The sequence below is a fragment of the Myxine glutinosa genome, chromosome 4 (assembly GCF_964187855.1).
Source record: "Myxine glutinosa chromosome 4, kmMyxGlut1.1, whole genome shotgun sequence".
NCBI classification, from domain to species: Eukaryota; Metazoa; Chordata; class Myxini; order Myxiniformes; family Myxinidae; genus Myxine; species Myxine glutinosa.
The window spans coordinates 63,861,718-63,875,713 of NC_136264.1; the positions used below are offsets into that span (position 1 = coordinate 63,861,718).

The 13,996-nt window shown below is 39.4% G+C and overlaps 1 protein-coding gene across 6 annotated transcripts in view; it reads right to left on the minus strand.

Annotated features, from left to right (window-relative positions):
• LOC137424701 (calcium/calmodulin-dependent protein kinase type II subunit alpha) overlaps window positions 1-13,996 on the minus strand; it is a 314,922-nt gene that overhangs the window by 112,185 nt on the left and 188,741 nt on the right. For all 6 annotated transcript variants that reach the window (XM_078775810.1, XM_068112436.2, XM_068112435.2 and 3 more), the window contains exons 9-12: window positions 7,678-7,772; window positions 4,456-4,578; window positions 3,455-3,538; window positions 3,176-3,218 (exon numbers count right to left, since the gene is read on the minus strand). In XM_078775810.1, coding sequence (XP_078631936.1) covers window positions 3,176-3,218; window positions 3,455-3,538; window positions 4,456-4,578; window positions 7,678-7,772 — 345 coding nt within the window. The remainder of the gene's footprint in view (window positions 1-3,175; window positions 3,219-3,454; window positions 3,539-4,455; window positions 4,579-7,677; window positions 7,773-13,996) is intronic.

A 13,996-nucleotide genomic window follows, 5' to 3' on the forward strand; every position in this document is an offset into this window, starting at 1 on the left:
CACATGATTCCAAATAACCATGCTTCTCTAAAACGACCTCCCCTCGTTCACCTTCATTCAAAATCCCACAATATATTTAGCAAGATTGGGCTTTGAGCTCATTCCACACCAAAAATTCAAAATTATCCTACTTTGTAGTTTTACTCACTCATGGTTATTCCAGTTAATGTTCATTCGGGATATAGCTGCTGACTGCTGAGTAAAAGTACAAGATCATAATTCCGTTGGCTCGAACAGCAGGAAGTCATAGCCTACATATTTCAATGTCATATTGTGAAAAACAATGTTTAGAGATTTTTTTTGTTTTTTCTACAAGATCGAGGCTCGTGTAAGAGCTAACATCAATCACAAAAAAACAACAACAAGCGGACACACAAAACATACAATAAAGGGAGCGGGAGACAAGATGGGGAGAGAGAGGGAAGCACACAAGTACGACAGAAGAGAACAGGGACAACGGAAGATCTGTGGGAGGGAGAGGGCTTGGGGGAGGAGGCATGGGAAGGCGGGGATGTGGGGGGGGGGGGGGGATTGGGAGAGGTATAAAACACATGGACTCTGCTGGAACTTCAAAATAAACCAAAACCAAACAAACCAAAAAATAATAGATATGTATGCAATTAGTCTGAAAGAAGGCTGACATGAAAGCGTTGATGTATGCACGCTCATCTTTGAGCTATCAAGCCTGGGTTTGAATCTCGACCCAGCAACTGTAAAAACTATCACCCTGGTGTTTTCCATGGAGGGTAATGCATCAATGCACAGTCCATTGCAAGGACAGAAGCTGCAGGACACATCTGCCAACACTGGTGTTTCGTGGATGTTAAAGATCACATGGAGTCTCACAAAGAGGAAGCACTTTGTTGCTGTTACCACAGCCACTTTCCACATTACTGCCACCTTCAGTGGAATGTCAGGCTAGGTCAGACAATGTGTGAGTTAGGCCAAAAAACGTTCCTCAAACGACCCCACAAGAAGGTGGGAATAATTGGGGCCATTACTTCTAAGTAATATGTAGGCGTATGTAGTAATAATTCTAAAATATTCTATATTTGAATCCCAAGCAAGCAATCCAAAGTTCTGTTTTTCTTGTTGCTTGTCAGTTTCATCCATGTTTACATGATGCAGAAAATATCCCTGCAAAATTGAAGACCATACTTCCTAAAATAAAATATTCTGAAACTACTATTGCAACTACCATTGTGTTGCAACTGCCACACTAACAAATCAATTGTAATTTGAAAATACTGCACTGCATCTATTTTTACAATTCAGAATAAAATGCACTAACTTTACCAATCATATCAAAACACATCACATGTCCAAAAAGTACACTCCAAATTAATTAATAACACAAATCACGTTTTGATGCAAGGAATATAATTTTAAATAGTGCATCTAATAGATTGTGTAATAAGAGACATGGTCCCTTCAAACAGGGGAAGATGTCACATATTGTGTTTGGGAAATTAACTCTTTGAAAATGTGTGTCACTTTCCAAGTCAGGATGGGGCATCTGTGGTTACAACAACAACAACAATAATAATAATAATTTTAATAATAAAATATAAGTTTGAGTAATACAGTAAGAACATCTAGAATTGTTAGCAACTGTCAAGGCTTCCAAGCAGTAACAACAAGAGTTGAAACAAGGAACCATGAGACGCCTTAGAATTTATCATTTTTGAAACCAGCATAACTATAAACCGATAAAAAGCTGTTTTTTCTTGTTTAAATAAGGCAATAGTATCTCAGGTGGTATGGACCTCATCATCTTGGTGACGAAGGAGGGATTCACAGAATATGGTCACAAGTGTACAAATCATAAATCAGAATCTGTTTTGAATGGCCCATGTTGCCCATTTCAATTTAATAGACATACTTCTTCATGAACTTGAAGTGAAGTGACCTGGTCCTTCAATGCGGTCCACTTCGTGTAAGATTTTGAATAACCAGAAACTGACAGAAAAGAGGACAATAGCTTTGGATTTATGATTTCGTATAATTGAGGCAACAACTAGAGTTTCTGGTTGTAATAGTGGCTGCACCTTTCCTTGAAAAAAAACAAAACTAGAGAGCTCATAAAACACCTTACCCGACACAGTCTTGAGAAAAAAGACATGGGGAGAGTCTTTTCGTCCTTGCATTGCATTTCCGAGCATGATATATTTTCGTTTTATCCCTGAACCTTGCATAACAGCATGACGGCAACCATGTAAAGCCGATGGGTCAAACGGAACAGTCCAGAGCTGACGATGCTTCCGTGAGATGTTTTTCATCGCCATCGAGGTTTATCAATGTATTTGCACAATTAAAAACCTTCTGCCAACTTCTCTCAATGAAAATGACGATTTTGGAACAATGTTTGAAAAAAAAAATGCACTAAACAAAAAATATGCGCCTCTATATTTGTCAGAATCCAAAATGTCACAGTTATTCTTCCCCCAGGGCATAAGACGGCATGAATGCTGATTCTCATTGTTTTTGTCATAGTTATTCTGCTGCCAGGGCATGAATATTTTCCCAAGTTCTACAAAAAGGAAGGTTATTGAAAGTGTTAAAAGGCGACTCCTGTTCAACAGTGTTCAAGCATATAATGAAATTGTAAAAATAAAGATTTTAAAGTTTGTAAAAAAAAAAAAAATTCTGCAAATTTACCCCCATTGATGCAGTGTCGTTTACACCACCTTATTTAGCATGTTACAGTAGATCTTCATACCTGTTGTTGTGTCCTTTATGATGTCCTTCAAACAGTACGTTTCTTATTTCGAATGATTTTGAATTTTGTTGAGTCAGGCAGACAGATTTAAAAAAATATCTCACTCATCTCTGCACATGCACAATCAGGCAAAATTCAGAGCCAAAGTACAACAAAATGGTCTTCCGATTCATGTTCCAAATATAACATTCAATTGAAAGCAAGTGTTTCCTCGATCAAAAACTGATGTTTATAGACAGCCAGACAAAGTGAACCAATTGCTTAACACCGCTTTTCACTTCACGTGCGCAGGAAAGAAAAACCCTTAGGTGCAAACTGTTGCAAGGAAACACTGAAAATGTTTTGTGCTGGAATCCACTTGCTGTTCAAAATCACAGTTATCTGCAATTATGGCAAATAAACAAAATATATATTCATTATTTTTGCGTACAATCCCATCCCGTCTCTCCTGCTCACCTGAAAAGTTTCTGGTTGCAAGCATGGTGGTAAGAATGGCACCCTGGAAAGAAGGGAAGTAAAGGATGAGAGTTGGCTTTGCTCAACCTGCACTAGAATTGTGAGTTTAATCATCAATTCATAGTAAGTACCACAAACTACCACTCAAAAAGACTGAAAAATGGTCAAATTGGTTAAAATATATTTTTTAGATCAATAGCCCATCATTATGACCAATTCAAAGAGTTTCTTAATCAGCAAAACAAATATTTTAAAATAATAAGAGAAAAACACACACACCTTGAGTTTTCGGCGAGCATTGAATTTCTTCAAGCAATCGACAGTCTCCTGCCGGTGCATGCAAGATGCCACCGTGGATCGTTGCTGTGGGAAATAGATGAGTCACAGAGGGCTTGTCTTAACATAAAGCATCGATCAATAACAAGCATTCTATCCTGCTGTAGGTCCGAGACAAATTCATATTTACAGTGTAACTTACAAAATAAATATTTATTGGAAAGGTACTTACAATTAGTTTAAATAGGATAGGTCTAAAATATGAGGACTTAAATAAAACATCACCAATACATGAAGTAACAAATGCAACCTCCTTTGATTTATCAATGTTCTTTGGAGAATAAAAATTACTTTCAACCACTACATTTATGCTGCCATTTCCCCATGTCATAATCGAGCGTGTGTGTGTGTGTGTGTGTGTGTGTGTGTGTGTGTGTATGCACTTATAACACAGATTTTCTTTAATGCTCATGCTTTCAAAAAGAAGTTTCTGCAAGATCAATAATTTCTCAAAAACATTTAGGGATATGTCCGTTGAGGTATTCATAAAAGGTGAGCCAATGATAATAACAAGCAGTCAAACTTACCTTTCGTTTTCTCTTTTTGTCCAACTCTCACTGAACTTTATCAGTTACTCAGTTTTGACCTGACCTGAACTTTTATAGATCGCTGAATTAACGCCAGGGGGATTGACTCAGCCTGTCATCCTTCCGAGGTCGGCAAATTGAGTACCAGTTCATTGGTAATTCCCTGTGTGTCGCAAAAGGCGACTAACAGGGTTGGCGGCAGGAAGGGCATCCAGCCATAAAACATTGCTTCAAAAAGGGGACCACGGTGCCCGAAAAAGGTCGTGCTCTGCAGGGGAAAATGGCCTCTAAAGGTGGTCTCTCTTTCTCTCACTGAACTTTATGCAATATGACAATACTATTGGACAATGCCGAGAACGAAACATAAGTAAAACAAAAGATATGCTGTTGACAGATGGAGAGGTGAGAATAACATACACAGATCCAGGGATGTATGAGGGCCTCTGCTGCTGTGATCCGTTTGGCAGGATTAATGGTCAGCATCTGGTTGATGAGGCTCTTTGCTTCTGGTGTCACAGTATCCCACTCTGGGGATGGGAACTGCCACAAGATAATTTTGGGAGGTAGTCATTGAGAAACATTGTTAGGCCTCTTCGTACTTAGCACATGATGCCAGGACGTCAAGTTCAAATACCATATTCTGTATTGATTCATCCATTACTTACATTGTGAAAAGGCAATTCAACTTTACAAGAAGTTTAATGGTACCCAAGTTCCAGGATCTTTACTTGCTAATAAAGTTCCAGGAACTTTCCTTTCTCCTAACTACACACCAACTTACTCCAATAATATTCCATTAAAGGAATGGGACAGCCTTTTTCTTTTCATTTTCTCCTTTATAACTAAATATGAGAGAAACCCATAAATTAATGTCCAGTATTGACATTGTACTTCAAGTGCTTCTCACAGAAATGGAAAATGAGGAAATACATAAAATTGTGGGGTATATTTTTCCCTACAGCATCTGAGACTGATAGAGGAGCTTATGACATTACATATACTAGGGCATGCCCGTACTATATATATATATCTAAAATTATATCCCCCCCCTCTATTTACATGAAATGGTTTGGTCCAAAGCGAACGGCTTGCGAGTACGGTGACAATCCCCCCCCTCTATTTACATGAAATGGTTTGGTCCAAAGCGAACGGCTTGCGAGTACGGTGACAACCCCCCCCCTCTATTTACATGAAATGGTTTGGTCCAAAGCGAACGGCTTGCGAGTACGGTGACAATCCCCCCCCCTCTATTTACATGAAATGGTTTGGTCCAAAGCGAACGGCTTGCGGAGTTTGGTAAAGAAATCGCCATAGCTCGGTAACTACTTGTCCGATTAATATGAAACCTTGAAAAGGCACATCCTCAGGTCCCCAGCAATATACCTGGCAAGTTTCAAGTATATCGGACCCGTGGTTGTCGAGAAACAGCGGTCACAGACAAACATACAAACATACAAACATACAAACATACACACAGAGATAACTGGAATTATAGATAGATGAGAAGTACATGAGGAGACATTAGTGTAATTTTATAATGTTCTAATATCAATAACACTTGCCTTCCTCTCCCCTCTTTTGTCATCCCCTCTGATAATAACGCTTTCGTGACACTCACTACCAGTGCCTATATTCTTGACTTGTTTTTTCTTGCTTCTCTCATTTTCCTGGGACGTTACTTCAGCCAGAGATTCCTGACAATCTCATTGATCTTACTGGGGGCAATGGAGAAGGCTGTAACTAAAGATGTAACACCTTGTCATATTACCTGTGTGGCCAGCAGATAAGGACACTGCAGGAAATCCATGATGATACAGTAACTTTGGCTAGGATATAATTATTACATCTGGAACAGTCAACAAGTGACTCCCTAAAGTTCAAAGCAGGAAAATAAGGGGTAACATGTGATTTGAAGAACCCGTACCCTACAACTTTAAAATACTCCCAAGGTAGAAGATGTGATTTTGAATTATCAGAGATCAACTGCTCAGTTCATTGCTGACACATTCGATGTTTCATACAATTTAAAAACTCCAGAGAAAATGATTGAGCATGAAAATAAAATGACTGCAAGATGGGTCCCCGTAATGCTGACAAAGGCCTTGAAGAGGCGATTACAACAACTCTGAATAGACATACGTGAAACATCCAGAATAAAACTCTGTTGCACCAAGTTGTATCTATACGTGGAAAATTGGTTCAGAATTCGATCCAAAATCTGTCAAACAAAATAAGTAACACCTGGAAGCACTCAGATTCCACTCTAAGATGCAAATTCCAAGCCAAAGCCTCAGCAAGGAAGGCTATGGGTTCCATCTTTTGTGATTTTAATGGAATAATTATGATAGACAATTTACAAGGAACTACAATAATTGGAGACTATTACTCACAATTATAAGGCCAATATTAAAAATAAGTATCCTGAAAATCTCAATATTTGAGAGATGTGCTTCTCCAGAATTTGCCTCCAATCCTCCAAAGTCTAAAGAATGTACTCAACATCCATGACCATTACAAAATAATCATGCTGTGGAAGAGTATTTTGTGGACTATGAGAAAGGTTTCCACGATGAAACCGTTATTTTGGTCCACAAAATACAACTTTAATAAGTTAATGTGCTAAAGTGGTGTATAATGTGGAAAAAAATCTTTCTGTGCTCCCTCTAGTGCATGCTTCTAAGGGAGTCTCCATCTTGGAACTGTTCTACTGACGTCATACGCTCAATGTTGCCAGATCTAAAACAGGCAAAACATGACTCTTAGCCATAGATATAACATATGTCATGTAAAACTACACACATTACATTCTCGAATTTATATCGCCATATATATATATATATATATATCTATATATATATATCTATATATATATATATATATATATATATATATATATATATATATATATATATATATATATATATATATATATATATATATATATATATATCTATATATATATACATATCTATATAGACATATATATATAGACATATACATATACATATCTATATAGAATGAATGAATGAATGAAATATATATAGACATATATAGACATTCATTCATATATAGACATACATATATATATATATATAGTCAGCTTAAGAAAAATAATGGCTGATGGTAAAGCCCAAAAGTTTGAGTGACCTATCTCCTTGAAGTTGTTTGCTTTAGGCAGTAGATGGGAAAACGGTCCTTTTAGAGAGACAGGGTGAGTGTGTGGGATTTGTCCGTGTTGAAAGACATATTGCAAGTGTTGCTTCCAACCCTCTATCTACTTCCTAAACAAATCACTAAAGAGGTTAAATCACTTGTGTAATGACACAACATCATCGATTCAATCTCTCAGAAAGCATAACAAAATATCCCACTTTTATCATGAGAAATTGTGGAAGGTTTGTTTCCGAAGTATATGGTTAGATTCCACCATGATGTGCATGATACATATGAGGTGCATGATAGTGGAATTGCTCCAAAATATTTTTAATCACTTCATAAAACAAATGCAAATCTGAAAAATGCAACAATTCCATGTGTAAAACAGAAGGGACCAGCATAGTTCCTGTTTTCATCTCTGATACTGAGGTGATTGGTCAAACCGCCTAAACAGAAGACCGATTATAGTGTGGTGACACTCACATCATAGGCCCCAGCTTTGATTTGCTGGTACAACCGATGCTGGTCTTCATCCCAGAATGGAGGGTAGCCCACAAGCAAGATGTAAAGAATTACACCTGAAAAATGATGGCAAGCACTGAAAACCATAATCCCTTAGTTATCACCTTTCATTCGTAATTACTTCCACAATGATTTTCATACAGGTTAAAATTTATGCCAGATCACAAAAAAAGAAAAAGACGGAAGGGCAAACATTAATGCATTGCAATCACGTCTGATAAGCTTCACATACCGACCTACAGCCAGGGTATCCTTCCCTTTATTATTGGTGCAAAATAATTGTTCAGAACTTTATTGTTTTATTTAAAGGCAAAAAGTTAATGTTATGCAATTGTCAACTTGTCAGATTTAATGTACCTCCACTTTATCGCCCCGGATTACATCGAGTGATGACTTGATGTATTTGTCCTCTCAAACTCGTGCACAGCATTTTCGAGTTGCTTTTTCGGAATGGGCCTAGATAGCATGTGTGATCTTCTGTTTTCAGTCATTGATCCTCTTAAGCTTTTCATGGCACACCAATATTGTAAGTTGACCTCTACTGACACAAGTTATAGTCCATGGGCCAGGGCAGATGTCGGTACCACGTGGGGGCACAAAGGCTCACTATATTTTTTGGAAAGAACATTGGCTGGGGCATATATTTTGATATGATATCCATTGCAAATTGGTAGCTTCATAGTATTTTGGAGGGAAAATGTGTATTTTGGGGGCAAAATCCAGTTTTTCGAAAAAAAACAAAAAAAACAACAACTTGCGACAGGAAATTACTTTTGAAAGTTGAAATTAATAACTATCAACAGTGTTGATTTTTTCAGGTTGTTTACATTACGGTTTTTCTCTGGTTGCCATGGAAACGGCCGTTTTGGGGGCAAAAAAGGTGTTTTTTACACTATTTTCTAAAAAATTCATATCTCCGTAACAATTCAATATATTTGAATAGTTTCAGCTGAAATTAATTCCTTAGACCCCAAGGTAGTTTTTTAGTAACATATAAGCACAAGATCACATGTCAAAATAGGGAATTTTTGTGGTAGGAGAATATCATTTTTTTGGGAATTTTCAAAAAAATCCCAAAAATAATGAAAAAATGAGAAATCAATACATTCATAGTTTTTACACACATTGATCAATACATGTATATCATCACAAAACAAAGAAAATATGCATTCTAGACATCCAAATCATGTCCTTGTTGCTATGGAAATATTTGTTTTGCATAATGCGACATTTCTTGCAATACATCAGTTAAGGATAAGTTATCACCGTTATTGCAGTCTGCTTATTTCCCAGCTATTTTACATGCTTGAATACAATTGATCTGGAACCAATGGTCTAACTAGCCATTGTTGCATCATTTGAAAGTCCCCAGAGTTACATATACCACTTTAAGAGACTGGTTGCCAGTAACAGAATGGGTGAAATCTTAATGTAATATATGTTGACAACATTCATCACTTCTCAATTGCAAATGTGCTAAAATGTCTCATTTTGCTAAGAAAAACATCAACTTGACTGATACATGTTAATAGTTAGGTCAAGTGTGTTAAATTGCCAAAATTCACATGGTCACAGTTTGACTGTGGTTTACATTTAAGAATCACTGTCATCATCACTATCCTCACTATATACATCTGTTTGCGGGTCGTCCACAGTTTCCTCGAACTGGTTGTCACATTTTTGGTTTTTGCACATTTGGGTACATTTCAAGCCATTCGTAATGCATGGGCAATTCGATGCATCACATAAACGAACACAATTACAGTTCATCAGTTCCAAGACTGCTGATGGTGCTGGCAGACCAGTCATCCATACAATCTCTAGGCCCCCATTGTCACCTATGGTCCAGCCGCAATCGCTAGGTCGAGGAACTTCGGGTATACACTGGAGCGAGCAACGCCATATGCCAGCTTGGTAGTTTGCCCGTTGAGCATGCTGGAATAGGCAATCCTTGCATGGAGGTAACTGTTCGGATTCCGTGTTGCCCCTCTTTGCACAGAAGAGCTGATAACGACACTCATTCACGTCTGTCAATCCAGTTGATACATACAGATTGCATGTGAAGGCTTCAAGTTTCTGCATAAGTCCCTCGGATACCTGCCAAGACTGAGCTAACTCGTTGAAACACTCTCGGTAGGCTACCACTGACTTAGTTAGTTTTAATCCACGAAGTTTTCCTCTGCCAGCAAAAGCACTGACTGAATCGCAGCCTGTAAAGGCATGCAAACCTATCAGAGCTGTGCACAACTCCTCACCAAGGCTGCTTGCAACTTTGCCTATGTCAATGTATGTTCGACGGGTTTTTGTGCTAATTCTCTGATACAATATTGGGCAACGAATACTGTAGAAGAAGGCAATGCTGATCACAAGAATGTCTGTGTCTTCAGCAGTTATGATGACGGCTTTATATCCATTCATTGCTGCATTTGCGGCATGCAGGAGGACTCGCGTGTCTGCTTCCTCTTGTGTACACAACATCGTATTGTCTTCTTCCCATTTGTTTATTGTCAGCTTATAGCAATGTTCCTCACATGTTACATAAAGAACCTTGGTGCCCAATCTGCCCCTGTGCTCTGGTCTCCTCCATTCTTCAATAATGAACTTGTTCAGGCAAGATTTGTTCTGAGGAGTCTGCAAGAATTTTCTCCACTGTTTAATCTTGTGTCCTCTGGTTATATTCTTCAACTGCAGGCCCTCTTCCACCCCACGGCTAGATCTTTCAGCATTCTTTATCGACTCATCACGGTAGACATCAAACACGATATCAATCCTCTGGCTGTTGGTGCCCTCATGAAGTGCTAATGTGAGACAACTTTCTGCAAGCTCTGCAAATGTTTGATTGTCCCCTTTCAATCGCTGAACCAAACTCATTCCATCAATGATAGTAGCGGATGGCTGTGGGATGGTTTCAGCAGCATCGATATCCTTTACCAATGCTTTGGCAAGAGCTGATTTGTTGGTTTTTCTCAATGAACCATCCGGTGTCGCCAGGGACCATGGAACGGGGCCAAGTGGGTGCGCGAGTACTTGCTGAAGATTTAACTCTCGGCTCTGAGCTGCAAGAATCATGTGTGCAAACAATTGCTTGTCAGCTCGTAGGATTATTCCCTTCCCATTTGATTGTGTCACACGTTTCTTCTTGGTCATATCTGAGAATGTTTTCAGTTTCTGTTTGACAAGTTTGCTGTGGAAGGTCTGAGTGGGGGGATCAGCCTCCAGACGATTCTTCTTGAAGTTGTTGTATGCTTCAACACCAACAGCATATGCCTTTTTTAAGTCATCAGCGATGTCTGTGGTGGCAAGCCGTCCAGTAGAAATGCTTACAAGTTCTGACTGATCACCACTCATAGGATTCATCCATTCATGCTCAAGGATATCTGCAACTGCCTTGGTATCGATATGATCCTTCTTTATCCATGGAGTCTGAAGATCAGAGTGAGAAAACTGAGGAGTTGGATGATGTACCATCTCACGCATATGCCGCAGAGCAACACTACGGTATTCTGATGTCATGTAGTATCGGTGAAGTGATTTTGATTTTAGACTGAACCCTTTGGTGCCCCCAGGTGTTTTGGTGTCCCTGTTAACTGTCTCCTCTATCGTTTGATCAGCTGGGATTCTACCGAAAGGATTCTGGCCTCCTCGTTGGACTGAGAACCCTCCACTTATGAAATGGTCATGTATCTCTGGGTGACTTGATGGAAGTTGTGACATCTGAGCAAAATATATCGGTAGATAACGAGAATAGTTTATTTTGTCATATGCAAATGCCCAAGGGATCAATTGCCTGATGTAGCTCAGATGCAGTAGCCAATCTCCCTCTCTTGATACCCGTATCAGACCTAGCAGCATGATGTCGACCATATCAACATATGACATCCAGAAGCTGGCTAATTCACCTCTACTGCCATCTCGCAAATTTTGCAGGAATATGTCAAAGAGATGGAGAATACGTTTGACACTAGGTTTGTCAAGGACTGCATTCACAGAGTCTTGATTGATGTCATCATGTCAGTTCAATGCATTGAATGGCATCATCTAAGATGACAACATCTGCCATGTGATTGGTTTGCAACCATGGGATGAATTGCTTCCATGCCAATCTTAGAATGGTTTCATAGACTAGCTTATGAAGTCTGACCGCTCTATTGTATTGATGTCCGTCCATCACTGCTTGCACAGAGCCCTGAGCGATTATCCCAGATTCTACAGCAAGTTCTCGCAGACCTGCATCTTGAAAACGCTTGCCTATGGTGGATTGGAAGTTCATTATTGTATGGAAATCGCCCATCCTGAGAACAAGACTGCTAAAATTTTCAGGGTGCTTCCAAACAATCTCAGCACTCTTTGCATACAATGCTTGATCAAACACTAATACCATGCTAGGCAGCTGCAATTAATGTCTGATCATCTCAGACTGAATCAGAATTTCAAAAACAGTTGACATCTCTGTTGCTGGTGCATTTATAGTTGGTAGATAACTTATGGTGTTAGGCATAACATTGACATTGTTACGAGCCAGAATGTTGAATCCTGTCCAGCTCGGCACAGTACCATCTTGTTGGCGAAATATCATCCATAACCGATTCTTTAACTGCGCTTCTGTAACTGCATCTGTAGCATTTGGTTCAATCGAAATAATTGGTGCTGGACCAACCCGTTCCCCAGAATTGTACTGAGGAAGAGGGGCCTCTTCAATGTCGATGGATCTCTTTTTGCTTTTTGTAACAGGTGTTTTCGGCTGTTCTTGTATGGGTCCAATAAACTTGTCCTGGATTGCAATGCCGTTCACACGGTGTGAAGTTCCGCCACCACTCAGTGTTTCTTCAAGTTTATCAATATTGTCCCACAAAAGGGTAGTGGCCTGCAAAACCAGAACGCTGGCTGGCAGACTGACCTCAGATATGGAGCCAAATTTCTGCATACACAATGCTGTCTCTATTTGCTCCATCATTGAGTATGAGATACAATGTCCAAGTCTGTTAAGAATTTTAATGAGCGCAACATTTCCTGTGATACACTTGATCACAAGAGCCAACAAGATATGTTTTGGTGGACGACGCCTACCGTCAGTAACCGCATATATTAAATCTTGGCCTATTGAGCAAACCTGCCTTTCGACACGAACACTAGAGTTTGTTCTACGTTGCTGACCTGTTATGATCATTTGCAGAAAATGTGTAACTGCATTAGGTATGTGTGCGGATTCAGCAGTGAGTTCTGATGGTTGTGGTGGCCAATCTTCCATTAATCTCTGGTTTCGAATAACAGTACGCATTTGTAAGGCAGCTTTGGTTACTACTGACATAGGGTCACTTTCTGATGCTTGTAATGCATTTATTGTCATCTTCAGTTCCATGTTATCTCTGGCAAGTTCATCCCTTGACAAGGTATCAGGATATACTAACAATTTGCCACTGTCATTTTGAACAAAATGAAGCAATCCACCAAACTCGCTCTCCAATCTGCGGCGGATATGCTTTTTGGTGGAGTCCTTTACCTCCACAATGCCGGACATTTTCATTGATAATTGTAGTCGCAGTGTCATATCAGTCAGATATATCACTTTGGGCTTTTGAATGATTTCATTTCGAATGAATTTGAATAACTCATTGTATGAGAGTTTCTCAGCAGCCTGGTAGACAGATTCGTCAGTTTCCATATGGGCAATGTCGCCATTGTCACTGCAGCTGGCAGGTACCTTCTCTTCTCTTGTATAATGACGATAGCATGACCTATGGTAATGGCCCTCTGCAGCTACAAGATCCCTGCTAAGAACAGCAAGAATTATTTGGTCCATCTTTCGTATGGCAACCTGTCTGATTGTTGAGTCAGCCCGTAGCTGAGTACATTGTACAAGTCTTTCCTTAGAATGCTGCCCCTTCAGATATTTGTTACTGTTTTGACAAAATATGCACTTTGCTTCATAAACTCGAGAAGAGCTTGGCTCCTGCCTCAGTACCACTTGTCGGGAATGTTCAGCCATGTCTACATTTCCCCCGGGTTCCGTGGTACATAATCGATCAAGGTTCCTTTTTAATGTGAAAACACTGCGGCATTTACGATGATATTGCACAGGAGGGATATGTCCCTCAGCCAGGTCCACTGCGATAGTCAGAATAGGCTGATGGTTTCTGATTTCTGCTGCCCTTAACAATGTCTGCCATGACTGCAAGTCCTTTGGTGACACCAGTTTAGAATAGTCATCTGTACAGTGGATCAAGTAGTCTGTACACAACCGCTTTGGTGGAATTAGACCATCTTCCTCCATTCTCAATGT